This window comes from Mytilus californianus, unplaced genomic scaffold (assembly GCF_021869535.1).
Source record: "Mytilus californianus isolate M0D057914Y unplaced genomic scaffold, xbMytCali1.0.p SCAF_2, whole genome shotgun sequence".
NCBI classification, from domain to species: Eukaryota; Metazoa; Mollusca; class Bivalvia; order Mytilida; family Mytilidae; genus Mytilus; species Mytilus californianus.
In genome coordinates, this window is record NW_026262668.1 from 11,791,259 (window position 1) to 11,808,802 (window position 17,544).

General features: G+C 33.9%; 1 protein-coding gene across 1 annotated transcript in view; it reads left to right on the forward strand.

Annotated features, from left to right (window-relative positions):
• The window catches only part of LOC127729230 (very low-density lipoprotein receptor-like), a 62,321-nt gene that overhangs the window by 27,000 nt on the left and 17,777 nt on the right, over positions 1-17,544 (forward strand). The window contains exon 5 of the mRNA XM_052236963.1: positions 53-172. Within this exon, the coding sequence (XP_052092923.1) occupies positions 53-172 (120 nt within the window). The remainder of the gene's footprint in view (positions 1-52; positions 173-17,544) is intronic.

Consider the following 17,544-nt stretch of genomic DNA (forward strand, 5'->3'; position numbering starts at 1 on the left):
TGTCAAAAACTTTTTTCCTGATACTTCTCATATATCCATGCATTTATTTCAGCGGAGGCAAGAAGAAACTGTACATCTGTAGGCTATTGTGGTCATTCCTGTCTACCGACTCCAACAGGTACCGTGTGTCAGTGCAAGGAAGGGTTTTTGTTCCAGGGAAACACATGTCAAGGTATTTAATAAATCTTGAATCCTTATGGCTTATCAAAGTGCAAACAACAAAGAGAAATATATCTATGCACTTTCATTATTGCATCATCATTGTTGCATATTTTCTGCATATGGTATATCAATAGTAATACCTTTAAAAATGAAAAAAGTTATCTCTTTACTGTACACAACCTGAGGTTTTACTTCTTCATCTAACCAGCTTCGTTCAAATGTTCTTGATATCACCAGTTGTTAAAAATCTTCTTGCATCATGCAGGATGAAGAACAGCAATAAAAGCATTGCTCCTTTGATATATTGGTTGATTTTATGTAATAAATGACATTGATTTCTCATGTGTATCTGTTCCGGACCATATGCATATGGTCATGACCATATGCGTATACTCGTATGGTTGAACTATATGAGTATTATACTCGTTTGGTTATTAACAGGCCGGACCATACGAGTATTTAGACCATATAGGTATTTTTCGAATAATTCTATCTTTCTTTGCAGGAACACACAGCTCATTCTTTGAACAAAAAACTGCACAAGTTACTATCTGAATTCTTTTATCTTTTACATATTTTATAAATTCTGTTGTATCTGTTATCTTGCATTTGCTAAGAGTCAATTCAAATCGCCTTTATACTACCGATATTCGTGTGTAAGTGAAACCACATGCGTTTAGGGCATGGATTTTTTTCTGTTTTCTTAAAGTGTTGCATTTAAATCAATATTTAAGAAACAAAATTTATCTTATTTCTACTTATTTTTGAGATAATGTCATAAATTTTTGTAATAAAACTTTATATTTCAGAAGGTAAAAAAAGCTTAAAATTTGTATTTTGTATACAGATGCCTTATACTCTGAAGCTTCTATTGGTCATATATCCTTTGTCCTTGCAATTGACCTTGATTTTTTACATCAGAGGACCGTGAGGGCCTCGGGTGTATTGCCATCGCCTAAATTACCGCCTAATTTGCATATATATGCATATTTAATTAGTTTTGGAATGATAACCGACCTATAAAAATTATAGACCCGCGGACATTATATAGTGCAAAATAAAATTCCTTATCGCTTCTTTTAAATTCATGTTTTCAATGGATACTCAGATTTTTTTTTTTTTAATGCAAATTAATAATATGAAAATGTTTTGTCGTTAGAAATATTAGTATATTAATCAAACAATCTTCAATATCAATGACGTACCGAAAAATTGTTGTTGTGGATGAATACCACAAATGCGCATTCATCAAGAGGGCAAGAGCGAGCTTGAAGAAACACGAGAGAAAATTCACGCAATTATACACAGAAAGGTAATTATATTTCAATTATTTGATTTGGAGTAACCTTTTTTAAACCGTTTGTAGCATATTTGTCTATAATATTAACGTAGCAAAACCAGGAATATTTAATCTGACACAATATTAAAATAATTTATCAGGCCGCGTCCCCCGCAGCCATTTTGAAAATACCAGCAGATTGGGTAGGAGTAACAAGAACCTGCAAGGCCTTTAAAGATAAGTTTACTTTTTGTGTATTCTTTATTGCAACAATTTGTTTTTTTTAAAAGATCTCAACAATTTTTGGAGTTAAATTTCTTTTCTTCGTAAATAACAAGTAGATTGATCACTTGGACACACACGTGGAACTATTTTCTGTTTTTTAAGATACTGTTTCCGATTTTCGCTCCTTCTCCGACTTAGTTTGTTGCATTAGTATATGTGAATAAGAATTATGTCCCTTGACTGGAAAAAACGCGGATTTTGTAATGACTTTGACTATGTAAGTAATTCTAATATATAATTATTGGTTGAATTAATTGTATATATTATGTAATATTCAGAGAATCTTCGACTTCTTCTTCTTCCAATAGAGTTGGACTCTTTTTGAGTGTATAATGACTCTTGCTCGTAAAATCAAGAGTCTTACTTTACACTGAAATGTCAGAATTTGGGTAAATCACATTTACTGAATTACAATTAGTGGCGTTGTACGTACCATTTACTAGCCTATAGATATATTGGGAGAATCCTTACAGTTTTGGAGATATAAATATAGAGTAACTGTCCTGTTTTTTTAGTCTTCCTTGAAGTATTGTATTATTTTGACCATACATGACATGTATTGCCAAAATTATATGATAATTTGATGACATGTGCTAATCATACTCTACAGCATTATTTAAATTGTGTAACCATATCCATGTAAAATTTTAGTAATTTAAATTAGACATTTGTTCACGCACACATGAGTACTTGAATTGAGCAAATACAATCAGTTAACTTTATCTACGAACACCCATGAGATCTTAAATTGAGCAAATATGATTAGTTATATCTATGAGCACCCATGAGATCTTAAATTGAGCAAATATGATCAGTTACATGTATGAGTAAAATTTGAGCTAGATCTACTCAATTGAGTTAGATAAATGTATATCAATATTGAGACTAATCTAAATTGTTATTTGAGCACACATGAGCCTATTTATACTATTGAGAGCAATATTGGGATACTGTATGAGCAAACTTAGCAAATCTTTATTGAGACAAACCTATGAGCGCTATATAATATATGCATAGATATTGAATATCTATTTTAAATTTGAGCCTTGTCAGTTTAAGAGCATTAATAATGAGCAACTATCATCACTTTGCTTTATCAATTTTATTGACTATTTATGTATAGATGAGAAGTTCTATATTATAGTAAATATTAGTCGTGCAGATTGTTGTACATTGATCAAATGATATGTTGAGATTTATATATATCACTATTATACACGTAGGCATATTGATTAATAGTATTTGTTTATTATCAAAGTCTATATATTAACTACATGTATAGCTATACATTTGTAAAACATCGACAACGATAATACATACAATACATACATAAACACAAACTACATAGCTACGGGCTCTTGGAGAAAAATGCAATAACAGAATGAATGAAATATAATTCCAAACTTTACATCAGTGTTATGTGGGAGTTTCCACCAGGGGTCTGATATATTTTCTCCAATCTCTCGGGGTAAACAGTGTCTTGCTAACTCTCTAGTTTTTCTAACTTTATCAAAATTAGGAGACGTCAAACAGTGGTCAAGTGACATTTTAGATAAGGTTCTGTTTAGTGGTGATAATCTTTATAACTCAATTAAAAACAAAGGTTTAGCACACAACCTTTTGCTACCGACAGATCTACCAACTTACTTCTTTTATCAGAAAAAATATTTTTCTTTAACATTAAAAGAGACATATTCTGGATACATAGACAATTTTGTTGATTCTTATCCTTTTCTATCATTAGAAACATGTGTACAACTGCTAGTGAATTTTGTATGGTCATGGGAGAATTCGTTACAAAGCTAGTGTAGATATGATCTTAGTGGTGTTAGATTATGGAATTGCATTGAAAAAAATAGATGAGAGGGTTTATGTTTTTGACTCCCATAGCAGAAGCAATTATGGTTTGTGCATTGAAAATGGTAGTTCGATAATGGTTGAACTAAATAGAGATGTCTACAGCATATGTAGTTTTCTAAGGTCTTTAATTCGTTCCCTTACATGTGCAGATCTTGAAGAAATAGAATTTAACTGTCAGTTTTTATCAGTGACTGAAATAGAGCGTTACTATTTTTTTTCAAAAAAAGAACAAATTTATATATTGGATAATCATGATTACAACAGTACAGCATGTACAGGTCTAGGTAGTTTTGAAGATTCAATAATCGATAAAACGTATAAAAACCAGGGGTGGAAGAGAAAGTTGGAAAGTAACACAGAAGCATTAGACAACACTGTTCTGCAAGAAATTCCTTGTAAAGATTATGAAATAGTCAATCAGGAGCAACCTTATAACAATACATGCATAGCCATAGGGTCGAAGAAGTGTAAAATTGATAGTTTGGGTAATGCACATGACAAGATTGTAGACAATCAATCTGTAAAGCAAACATCATGTGATATCATAACAACTTTTAAGAAAGCTGTTAGTTGTGGTCCTGAATATGTATGTTGTTGTTGTATCCAGACATGGTTTAGGCATAATGTTTGTCGTGATAGCCCAGCTATTTTGAAAAATATTGATGAGTCTCTATTAACTTATAATGCTGAGTCGCAAGGTAAGCGGTGGCTGTGTTATTGTTGTTATGACAGTTTAGAACAAAAGAAAGTTCCAAGTTTATCATTTGCAAATGGGTTACTTTTCCCTGAAAGACCCCAAGACCTTGAACTTACATCATTAGAGGAACGCTTAGTAGCACCTCGAATTCCATTCATGGTCATATATGAAAAAGCAAGGGGAGGCCAATATGCAGTAAAAGGTAATGTTGTAAATGTGCCAGTTGATGTGAACAAAACAATTAGAGTTCTTCCACGTATGTTAAATGATTGTGAAACTATACCTGTGAAGCTGAAAAGAAAGCAAAGTTATAAGCACCATGTTTTATACCAAAATATAAGACCAAACAAGGTTCTCAATGCTGCCAGATATTTAGTATCTAATCGTACATTATTTAAAAATGAGGGTATAACAGTTGATGAATCATGGCTAGAAAATTACCAAACGGCACTAGTAAATAACCAGGATGACAATATTGACAATAAAAATACTAATACAGAACTAGAGAGTGAGAATAGCAGTGAAGTTCAAGATAAAAATCTTAATCAAGGCTTATTAAACAGTAGTTTTTCTGAAAATGGGGAACTAAATGCTAATACTACTTTTATCAAACAGATGATGAATTCTCAGAAGTAGATATGCATGACAAAGTAGACGGTAACCTTGATACTGTTATGCACCCTGCTGATTTTAGGGAATTTAATCAGATATTAAATTTGGCACCTGGTGAAGGCAACGTCCCATTAAGCTTGTATGAAGATAAAGATGCAGAGTATTTAGCCTTTCCTTCTGTTTATGCTGGAACATCGAGAGATTACAGTAAATTCAAAGTTCCAATTTATTATAGCCAGGTTGTTAAATGGGAATTAAGGAATATTGATAGAAGAGTGGCCACTAATGTTCCTCTCATATTTTTTAAGATGAAAAAGGTTCAGATAAAGTTAATGAAAGATAAAGTTTCTATGGCAGTGAGAAAATTCAAGTCAAAAGGGAAGAAGCTAACTGCTGGTGAAGTTGTAGAACCAGGTGGTATAGATAAACTTGTTAAGCTTGATGAAGGTTATAGAGTTTTAAAATCTGTCCGTTCCTCACCACCATATTGGGAGCAAGCTAAAAAGGATATATTTGGTATGATAAGGCAGCTTGGGCTTCCAACTCTTTTCTTATCATTTTCTGCAGCAGAGACAAAATGGATTCCTCTCCTTCAAACACTATCTAAACTCTCTGATAATAAGGAATTGTCAGATGAAGAGGTAAATAATTTATCATGGCAAGATAAATGTAGGTTAATTAAGAGTGATCCTGTGACATGTGTCAGGTATTTTGATCATAAAGTGCAAAAATTTATAAACATGGTTTTGAAGCATTCATCTCATCCTGTTGGAGAAATTAGGGACTTCTTTTATCGTGTTGAATTCCAGCATCGGGGTTCACCTCATATTCATATGCTTCTATGGATTGCCAATGCACCTACTTTTTCACCAGAGTACAGTCAAAGCAATGAGATTACTGATTTTATTGATAAATATATATCTTGTCAGAAAGATGGCGCTAATCCTGATCTAATAAATTACCAATCACACCGGCATGCTAAGACTTGTAGAAAGAAGGGAAAAGCTATATGTAGATTTGGGTACCCATTACCACCAATGCCAAAGACTATGATTTTGACTCCTTTGTGTGCAACTGATAGAAGTAAGCAGGCAAAGCTTAATTTGGTTAAAATCAATGATGCTTTGAATAATGCAAAACAAGGAGAAGAATGTACATTTGAAGAATTCCTATCCAAATTGGAGTTGAATTTCGATTCATATATACTTGCTGTACGCAGTGGATTGGCCACTACAAAAGTTTTCCTTAAGAGAAGTTTGGCTGAAATACGTATTAATTCTTACAATAAGGTGTTATTGGAAAGCTGGGAAGCTAACATGGACATCCAATTTATTATAGATGCATTTTCCTGTGTGAGTTACATTGTTTCATATATATCTAAAGGTCAAAGGGGTATGTCAAATTTGCTATCTGATGCAAGTCGAGAAGCCAAGGACAGAGCAAGTGGTGTAAGGGACCAGGTGCGATCAGTCTGTAATAAATTTCTTACTCATGTGGAAATAGGTGCTCAAGAGGCAGTATATCTATTGCTCCAAATACCCCTACGTAAGAGTTCAAGGGCAGTGAAATTTATCAATACATCACCTCCAGAAGAGAGGACAGTTCTATTGAAACCAAATGATGTTCTTGAAAAGATGGCAAAAAACAGTACAGATATTGAAACTGACAATATATTGAAACAGTACACAAGAAGACCAAAAGTCCTTGAAAATGTCTGCCTTGCAGACTATGTAGCTTGGTTTGAAATTAGAAATTACAAGAAAAAATGTAATATAGATCAAGACTTCAATTTAGACAGTGAAAATCCAGAAAATGACGATTCTGTAGAAATGTCCGACATACAGGTAGAAAGAACCATTACAACAGATCCTAATGATACTAGTAATAGATCTGAACAATTTGATAGTAACACATCCGATGCTGAATCATCTAATATTACCCTCACTAATCAGCTACCTAAAGAAATAGAGTTGAAAAATGGGCTAAAATTGGTAAAAAGGAAATTTGAGAAGGTAATAAGATATGTTAGGTTTAACATAGACATTGATAGGGAAAATCATTTTAGAGAAAAACTTATGCTATTTTTACCGTGGCGAAATGAGAATATTGATTTAATGGCTACATTTTCTACATATGAAGAACATTACACAAATGTTCAATCTCATATAAGCACAAAACAGGCACTGTATGAGAGAGTTGCTCCATTAGATAATATTGATGAAAATGTATCCCTTGATGATGATGATGCTATAGACAGCAGCACTGATGATATAGATCAAACTGAAATAAGTGCAAAATATGGGTGTTTTAATCCAGATGATAAATCACTGCATCATTCGTATGACTTGGGAATAGATTTGGGCATAAGAAAATCAGTAGTAGGTGTTAACGTTGTTTCAGAGGCATTATTACCTGAAAGCAAATATAGAGAAACGATCAGATCCTTAAACAAGGAACAAAAGTGTATATTTTACCATATTTTACATTGGTTTAAGGCCAATACAGATGAGCCTTTGTATGCATTTCTATCAGGTGGGGCTGGTGTTGGAAAATCTGTAACAACCAGGGCTATGTACCAAGCATTATATAGGTTTTTTTCCCATCAAATTGACAGTTGTCCGGATGATGTGAGAATTTTAATGTGTGCTCCAACTGGAAAGGCTGCCCATAACATAGGTGGCAATACACTTCACTCAGCCTTCCATGTACCGGCTAATCAGAGCTTGTCATATAAACCCTTAGATATGCAACAGCTTAATACTCTAAGGAGCAAATATGCTGCCTTATCAGTTGTTTTCATAGATGAAATATCGATGGTAGGAAATCGAATGTTTAACTACATCAATATGAGACTACAGGAGGTAAAAGGTAATTTAAGGGCATTTGGAGGTGTTAGTATAATTGCCATAGGTGATCTATATCAGTTGAAGCCAGTAATGGATGGTTGGATTTTCTTAGATATTAAAACAGGTTACGGACCTTTGGGATCAAATCTATGGATCGATCACTTCCTTATGTATGAACTTCAAACTATAATGCGTCAGAAAGATGACAAGATTTTCGCAGAATTTTTGAACAGATTAAGGGAAGGTAATCACACTAATGATGATCTTAGGATGATTAAAAAAAGGGCTGTAAATAACAAGGACCCTAGGAGACCATTAGCAGATGAATCTTTGCCACATTTGTTTACAACCAGGAGAGAAGTATTTGCATACAATGAAAAGATCTATTGTGAAACAAACAATGCTAAGTGTAAGGTTAAAGCTGTTGATTCAGTTTGTGGAGATATGACAATTGAGATATCTCAAAAAATATTGGATAGAATTCCAAATGATAGTTCAAAAACAATGGGAATAGAAAGCACCTTATTTCTTGCTGAGAACATACCTGCAGAGGTGTGCGTAAATATTGATGTTGAAGATGGGTTAACAAACGGGGCTTCATGTTTAGTGAGAAAATTTGATTACAGAGTAGAAGGTTCAGAAAGATGCAGTATAGTCTGGGTTGAGTTCAATGATAAAAATATTGGTAAGAAATGCAGAAATCAATTCAGACATCTATATCTACCTCATATATCAAAAGATTGGACACCTATTTTAGAAGTAACCAGGAAATTTTCTATCCAGTACTTCAAAACTTACCAGATTGTAAGAAGACAGTTCCCTCTGCATTTAGCAGCAGCAAAAACTATCCACAAATCTCAGGGTGCAACAATGCCTGAAGGTGCTGTAATAGACTTTGGTACTAGAAAAACTGATCATATACATTATGTTGGTTTAAGTAGAGTTCAAAATATGTCTAAAGTCATCATTTTGAATTTAAATGAGGAAAAAATATCAACATCAATTGATGTACAGATAGAAATGGATAGACTACGAAGCATACATTTGCCATTGTCCATCCCAAATTTAAGTCAAGATGATAGAGAAAATTTTACTGTAGCTTACCACAATACTAGGTCATTACATTTGCATATGGATGACTTACAACATGAATATGATATGAAAAATGTTGATGTACTTGTATTGTCTGAAACAAGATTAACAAAAAATGATGCAGATGACAAGTTCAGCTTGGATGGGTTTACAACTGTTCGGTATGACTATATGATGTCTGATAATAGTAGACCACATTATGGTATGATACTGTTTAAAAAATCATATTTACCAAGTAATGAATGCTCTTACCGATTGTATTGGTATTGAAGTTGTCACATTTATATTAGACATGTCTGAGGGAAAAATATACTGCTATTTTATATATTGTTCTCCGACCATATCTACAAAAGAGAGACTGGTTGCCCTTTTCACTCAACTTTACCATGAAGCAGGAATAGACAGCAAGGTATTCATTATGGGTGACTTCAATGTAGATAATCTGAAACAGTCGTTTTTATCAGATTTTGGCAGACAGCTAGGATTTTTTTCAACTAATGACGAGCTTTACCACTGACTATGGTACAATATTAGACCACATATATACCAACATAGATATATGTAGCAGTGATATAACATATGGAACTCTTGAAAGCTACTATTCAGATCACAAGCCAATTTTTTTCAAACTATATTTGAACTCCATCCTAAACAATGTTGAATGACTCTGCACATGTAATAACAATTATCTACATACTGTTCTAAGGATGCTACCCATCAACAATTACTTGTTATGTATACATGCCAGTGTGAAACGTCATCTTTGTGGTAAATGTAACAATTAAGAGTAAATTGAAATAAATCAAAATAAGATAATTTTTTAATAATCAGGAATGATCATATAATAAATTCCAAGCCATAGTAACAAACTGGATTTTAATGACTACATCAATGCTTGAAATCAGAAATTTCCTATATTTAAACTATTAAACAGCTAATTATAAGAGGACATTCCCACGATTAAAATCTATCAGTACTCCGTAATTAATCTGTATAAAAAATTAATTTCTCTAATCTGGAAATATGAAAATTGATGAGAAGTTATAAAAATCCTCCTGTTCTATATATTTTCTTGAATTCTAATGTAAGAATATGTGTGGTTCATCCACACATTTGCCAAACATATCCTCAGCAGACTGTGTTATTCACAGTGCTAAGAATTGCAACAATTTAAAAAAATGTAAGTATACACAAATTTACATGTAACAACATAACCCGGGTCCCTGTAGAGTAGCAAAACAAAAAGTTGCTTATAATTAATATATATATATATTGGGAATGACTAGTGTGGGCCCGAACTAAGGTCCCTCTTCCCCATATAAAAAGATCTCTGCCACTGTGACCATTATATCTAATATAATGACAAGAAAAATCCCTAATATAGTGATTTTAATGTATAGAACTAATGCCCATATTAAATAATAATATTTACATGTATGCAAATTTGTCAACCATTACTGAAAACTGCACAAGTTTCTGAAAATGTTGCATCAAAATTCCAAATGTGCGACTGCAGAATGAATATAAAATATTGAAGAATATGTCAAAAGGTCATTTTTAGACCGTATTCATACCAAAAGTGTAAATATGTTAAATGATGCATGTTAAAGTGAGCACTGTACGGTACATCTCTTAACAAAGAAATATCAGAAGTACAGCAATTGAACATAATTTTAAATAAATAATGTACTACATGTATCGTATACCAAGCAATAAAGAGTCCTTTTCATTTCAGATGAACACATTGGAAAAGCTGACGGAGAGGTCTGCACCATTCACGTCACCAATAAAAGTTAAAATAGTAGCCAGGAGTCAGCAAATGACCTCCAAAGCTGGTAACAAATACATGACAATGTCAATGGCTGACAGTACTGGTATAAAAAAGGCTGTCCTATATGACGTATCAATGGCTGATAAAATGGAGGAAGGGAAGTCAATCCTCCTAAGGAATTACACTGTCAGTAATGGCAGTGTAATGGTTAACACCAAGTCCAAAGTGTCTAATACAAGTGAGGTGATGGTGGACAGAGAAAGAGAAAGGCAGGCCAGAGAATTAATATACCCTCACCGTTTGTGAATATAAAGGAAGCACTCACAATGCCAGTTGGTAGCATGCTATCAACAAAAGGACTAATTGTAGAGGTATGTTGTGAGTTTCTATCTAAATATAATCTGATATTACAATCATCAAAAATATGTGTTTATTTATTGGTACTTCCTCGCTGTTGTACTCTGTGTACATCCCACTTGCAGACAATAACTGTAGTATAATCTAATGAGTAAATGGATCGCCTGTATTCGATACCATAAAAGGAACTCTAGGGTAATTCTTGGCGTTATGGTTCCAACAGTTTAGGAATATAGTACCAAAAACAAGAAATTTTTCAGTTTCAACACAATAATCAGTGTACAGAAATTTATGAAAGTATGGGTCTTTATTTAAAATTATACAAAAGGTTCAATATCATATAAAGAAACCAGGATTAATCATTAAATTTGGGGTATATGACCCAAACTATGTAAATTGTTTCGATAAAAAATGATATATTTCAGTTCTTGGTTATGCTTAATCTAACTGAATTTTATAGTTTAATCCCCATATCAAATTACTCAATAGTATAGTCCAAAGCGTCCAAAATATTAATACTCAGATATATAAAGATTTGTTATGAGTGCCATAGAGTTAACACTTCATCCAAGTACCAATTTATAATAGTAAACCATTATAATTCAAGGTAAGGCCTTCAACAAGGAGCTATGACTCACACCGAACAGCAAGCTAAAGAGGGCCCAAAAAATTACTAGTGTAAAACTATTCAAACAGGAAAAACCACAACCTTATCTATATAGAAATAAGAAGCATATGAACACAAATAAACAAACGATAACCAATGAACATCAGATTCTAGACTTATGATGATGTGTTCAAACATATGATTGCGTTGAATAAAAACTGCAATTTTTATATGTGTGCATGTCAAACAAATTTTGATGTAGAGGATTATAGTAACGCACAAACAACATTTTCTAAAAAGTGAGAAAGTATATTTTAACAAATTGTATTTGACTAACAAGTCAACAACTAGTTTTCTTAAATCCTGCTGGCTGCCATTGACGATTGCCAAACAAAATAATCACAAGATGTAACAAAATGAATCTTATATACATGTGTATATATATATATATATTGTTATATACATGGTTTTTCTGAATAAACCAATATATTATTACAGGAAGCAATGGTGAAAGTTGTTATGGGTGATGTCCCGATTAAAGAAATTACAATTGAAGAAGATAGCAAAAAGATGATTGTTAGCTTGTGGCGGCAACACAGCGCGAATGAAGAAGTTGCCATTGGGAAGTTTGTCCAGATAGAGAACATTGCCATCAAAAAGTATAATGGCAGCAATGTCGGAAATACAACTACTAGAACAAACATAATAGTAATTAAGTTACAAAAATACATTGTACAGGCCATGCCATTTGCTGGTTATAGGTTGTTAGTCATTAAAATGTCAACAGTAAGGAAAAGTGTGAGTTCACCAAACTAAGGATAGGCTATAATTATATAAAATACATCTATATATATTATTGAAAATATCTATAGTGTAAACTCTCATTATGGGGCCCTATAAAGCTGACTATGGGGTATGGGCTATGCTAATTATAGAAGGCTGTATGGTAACCTATAGTTGTTAATTTCTGTGTCATATTGGTCTCTTATGGAGACTTGTCTCATTGGCAATCATACCACATCTGCATTCCTATATTAACTGTCCACCTGTCCCAAGTCAGGAGCCACTGATCTTTGTTAGTCATGTAGGATTTTAGATTTAAGCTCTATGTGTATATTTCGGAGTTTAAAATGACATCCATTATCACTGAATTAGTACACATTATTGTTTAGCAGCCAACTAAAGTACTGTCTGGTGCTGAAACTTCTCTCAGTATTGTACACACATTGGTGGCCAATGGGTGTTGTTTGCTCTCTCATCGGGTTGTTGTCTCTCCAAAACACTCCCCATTTCCGAGTTTAAATATAATTAACAAAAAAAAATATTAATTAGCAGGATGATTATCATTGAATAGTTGAAAATTGCTTGATTTTACTGTTAAAGTATACTAACATCTACTATTATTTATGCAATTATGATATTTGAAATGTTTAATAAAAACATTGAGATGCGGACACATTAAAAAGACCACCACTGATAATATGAGCTAAAAGAAGAAGAATATATAGACAAGAATTATTAATTATATCTCACAATTACAATACTACATGTACTAATATGCTTGTCTATATTAAGATGAAATGAAAGGTAGTAAATGTAATAAGACAAAAGGAATGGTTTTCAAACCAATAAGTATATGTGTTATAACAAATAACTATTATAATACAAAATGTGCGATATCAATAAAATTTTAGCAGTGCAAAATGTTCCATGTATTTTAAAACTAATGAAATTTAATTCAATTTACAGATAGACATATCTCCACCAGAAAAAAACCATATTTGTGAGGTGATAGGGTACGAATCAGATGAAGAATGCTTAATTCTGAATTGCTTAGAAGCAGAAAATGTGATAGACATAAAGGTGGCAAGGACAATTCTGAGGATTTGTTTTGAGGAAGATATGCCAGAGGCTGTTCTTGACAGAACAATGCCAATAACAGTTAAGATAACAGAAGTTTCCAGTGTTGCAACAGACATTATACAAATATAACTTCATCAAAATAATCAAGACATTTTACAACTTTTACTGCATCAACATGATCAAGACATTTTACGAAATTTTACTGAAAAGTCCCAGTTTTATTATGTGGTATTTTTATATAAATAAAAATTGAGTATTAATACACAGTATAGTGAAATGCAATTCATCCTTGTGATTGCATTGCCTCTTATCAACAACATATTAAGTTACTTCATATCAGGATACAGTCATTTATGGAAATGAGTGTATCCTTAGCTTTGTATGTCATTGTAAACTTTTAACCAATGAGAAGATTGGGTTTTCCTAGTTGCTGCTGTTGAAATCTCGTTCCCTAATTGTGTAGTGAGATTTAGTTAGAGAACCAATCAGAATAGGGCGCTCATTTCAAAATGTCCAATCAGATAGTTAATTAATTACTTTTGGTTCTTTGTTCTAACAATTGCGCGTCTTCATAGGCATTCAAGCTAATTCAGTTGCATGAAGCAGAAGCATTATATTTTTGCAGTTGGAAATTTTTAAATTACGAATTATATATGTAAAATTTCGTTTATGGATAGATCGTTTTTACCATGGATAGTGAAAAATTTGTAAGAACATTTTTACTTATCCCAGAATGGTATTTGTTAACTCCAGAAGAAGTGGAAACAATTAAAACGTATATCGTGGAATCGTCAGCAGATCGTGCTCACGTTTACTGGAGCATTACTTTAGACTGTGCAGCGTGTTGTAATGGATGCTATTTTTGTGGTTTCACAAAGAATTTGTGTAGTGGAAGCGTCAAGGCAGAAAGCAGGTCCGATTAGTCGGGATTTAATGTGAACTTTAAATCTATATTTGGAACAATAGTCAATACCACGTTTGCTTAAATTCATTTAAAGACTTGCAAAAATGGCGGAAAACGGCGACAGCGACCGTGAAGTGGAGATCTTTAATGACAGTGATCGGGTTAAGTTGTGGGCAGCAACTATGAAATTAAACGATAACACCTCATCGGAGTTATTGAGACATGGATTTGACACTATGGAGGCAATTTCGATGATTGAGTCAGAAGATATGCCAACTTTCAACATCCCGTTAGGCCAGCAAAAAGTTTTGCTTAGAGCGTTGCAGAAAACTTTCAAGACCGGTCGAGACGAAAATGGTGGAAATATTAATGGGGCGTCAATGCGCAACACAAGTGAAATCGGAGGCGGAGTCACCACAAGAGAGATTGGAGGCGGGGTTTACAATAAAGATGGCGACAGTAGTACTTCCGTAAACATCCAAGATGGCGGCAGAAGCACTTCCGTAAACATTCAAGATGGCGGCGTCCATGCGAACATTCCTAGAGCGGACGATACATATATCCAGGAAATTATGAAAATGATGGCAGTGCAAAAGGACAATAATGGACATTCAATCAATGATTTTAATACTAAATCCTCTCATTCTCAAGGTAGAGACAATAATTTGCTTATCAATGACATTTTTTCATGGAAAGATCCGCAAATATTTTTAAAATCTGCTAGCTTTGATCCTAATGTAAATTATTTTGATATCACTGAATTTTTACCTAATACCTTAGGAGAACTGACAGAGTCAGAAGAAAAATTAGTTTCAGAATCATCAGGTGGCAAACTTGTGTTTAAGTCAGGGCCAGCCAAGCCCAAATTAGAAACTTTAACTGTAACACAATGGTCCATGGCAAATTTGTCCATTATGCATAAGTTGTTAGCTGTAGGGGACCTTGCCTCATCACAAGTTATGGACTATTTGTCATACACCATGCATGTTTACCTCTTCCTTTCTAGCTGCGAGTTGGTGTCTGTCTTGTTTTTTGATCGGGAATATCGGCGTCTGCAAAAACAACACCAGTTCAGATGGGGTACTGACATTCCACATCTCCATTCTGTGTTTTTGAGGCCAAAGTTTTTGCAGGGTTAGTATTCCCGCACTACACCTCAGACTCAAGGCTCGAAAGGAGTGAGCAATAAGCAACATTTAATCACATATGCTTCTCATGCACCAGGTGGTAAGATGATTTGTAAGAAATTTAATAGTCGCAAGGGCTGCTTTATGTCTCACTGTAAATTTGAACATGTATGTGCTATTCCTGCATGTGCTGATAAACATCCAGCTTTTCAGCATACAAAAAACTAAGAACAATGGTGAAGCCTCCGCATGTACTTGATCTGTCTGCATGGACAGAAGAACTGGTTGATGACTTTGATAAAGAATTTTTGTTGTTTGGCATTGAACATGGGTTCGACATTGTCATGAATGTTCCCATACCAAATACGCTCAAAAAATCACCCTTCAGCAAAACCCGGTAGCCCCTTCTATAAACAGGCCCATCAGCAGATCCTAACAGAAATTGAAAATGGAAACTATGTTTTTGTAAATACCCCTCCTGAAATAATTAGTCCGCTTGGAGTGATTCCAAAACCTGACAGTGGAGTTCGAATCATTCATGACTGTAGTAGACCAATGGGTTCTGCAGTGAATGATTTTGCAGGTGAATTTGACGAACAAAGGTTCCAAACAGTAGATGATGCTTGCAAGTTAATTTTTATATGGCTAAATTGGACCTAAAGGCTGCATATAGGTCTGTTAGAATAAGTAAACAAAGTCAAAAGGTTACTGGGCTTAAATGGGCATTTCCTGATGGTCATGAATACACTTTTATTGATAAAAAACTCCCTTTTGGGTCAAAATTGGCACCAGGCATTTTTCATAGATTGTCCCAAGCTGTTCGAAGAATGATGTCACGCAGAGGTTTCACCATTGTAGCATATTTAGACGATTTCTTTATTTGCGAGAGGACAAAAAAGCGTTGTGCTCAGGCATTAGCAGTATTAATTGCATTGTTGCGAAAATTAGGTTTTTGTATAAGCTGGTCTAAAGTTACAGACCCATGTCAAAAAATTGTATTTTTGGGGGTTGAGATAGATTCTACCACTTTAGAGACTAGGCTGCCTATATCAAAATTAACTGATTTAAAATCTGAACTTGCTGAATTTTTATTGCGTAAGCATGCTTCGAAAAAGCAATTGCAATCCCTGGCGGGGAAGCTTAATTGGGCGTCTGCAGTGGTTCGAGGCGGGAGAGTTTTTCTCCATAGAATCATAAATGGCATACTGCGCTTAAAGCAGGATTGGCATAAATTGCGTATGTCAGGTGAAATATTACAAGATATAAAATGGTGGCATGACTTTATGTCGACTTTTAATGGGAAGTCCTTTTTCTTGGCAAAGGTTCCTATCACTTCAGTAGTGACTGATGCTTGTAAATCAAGTGCAGGGGGTTTCTACCACAGTGATTGGTTTTATGTTAACTGGGTTGAAGATTACCCCTTTGCAACACAGCTACACATTAATGAGTTAGAGGCGTTTTCAGTGGCGTTGGCAGTAAAGCAATGGGCCCAAAATTGGCGTGGCAAGCGTATTATAGTTTACTGTGATAATGCGGCTACAGTAAGCTGCATCAATAAATGTACATCAAAAAATTCAATTTTGATGTCATTTTTGCGCGAGTTGTTTTGGTTGTCAGCAACATACAACTTTCATTTAATAGCTAAGCATGTGCCAGGCAAAGAAAATATACTTGCAGATCACATTTCGCGGTTACATGATTTAACTTACTGTGAAAAATTTTTGCGGTTTTATGTTCAACCACCATTGCTTGTACGCCATCTGGTTAAGCACATGTCTAGTAACGCCCTTCGTTTTCTTTTATTTAGGCTCACTGGCATCCAAGGAGATGACAACACTGGATAGTATTGTGGCAAAATTTAGAAATCATACTTATGCTGAGTCTACCAAAAAGACGTATCAGAACTATTTAAAATCCTATATGGAATTCTGTAGAAGAATTAACATTGCCCTTGTTCCTTTGAGTCCTTTGAACTTAGCAAGATATGTAGCCTATTTGTCTGCGAGACTACAGTTTAACTCCATAAATAATTACTTGTCAATTATCCGTTTGTTACATTTAGAAGCAGGGATTACGTCTCCA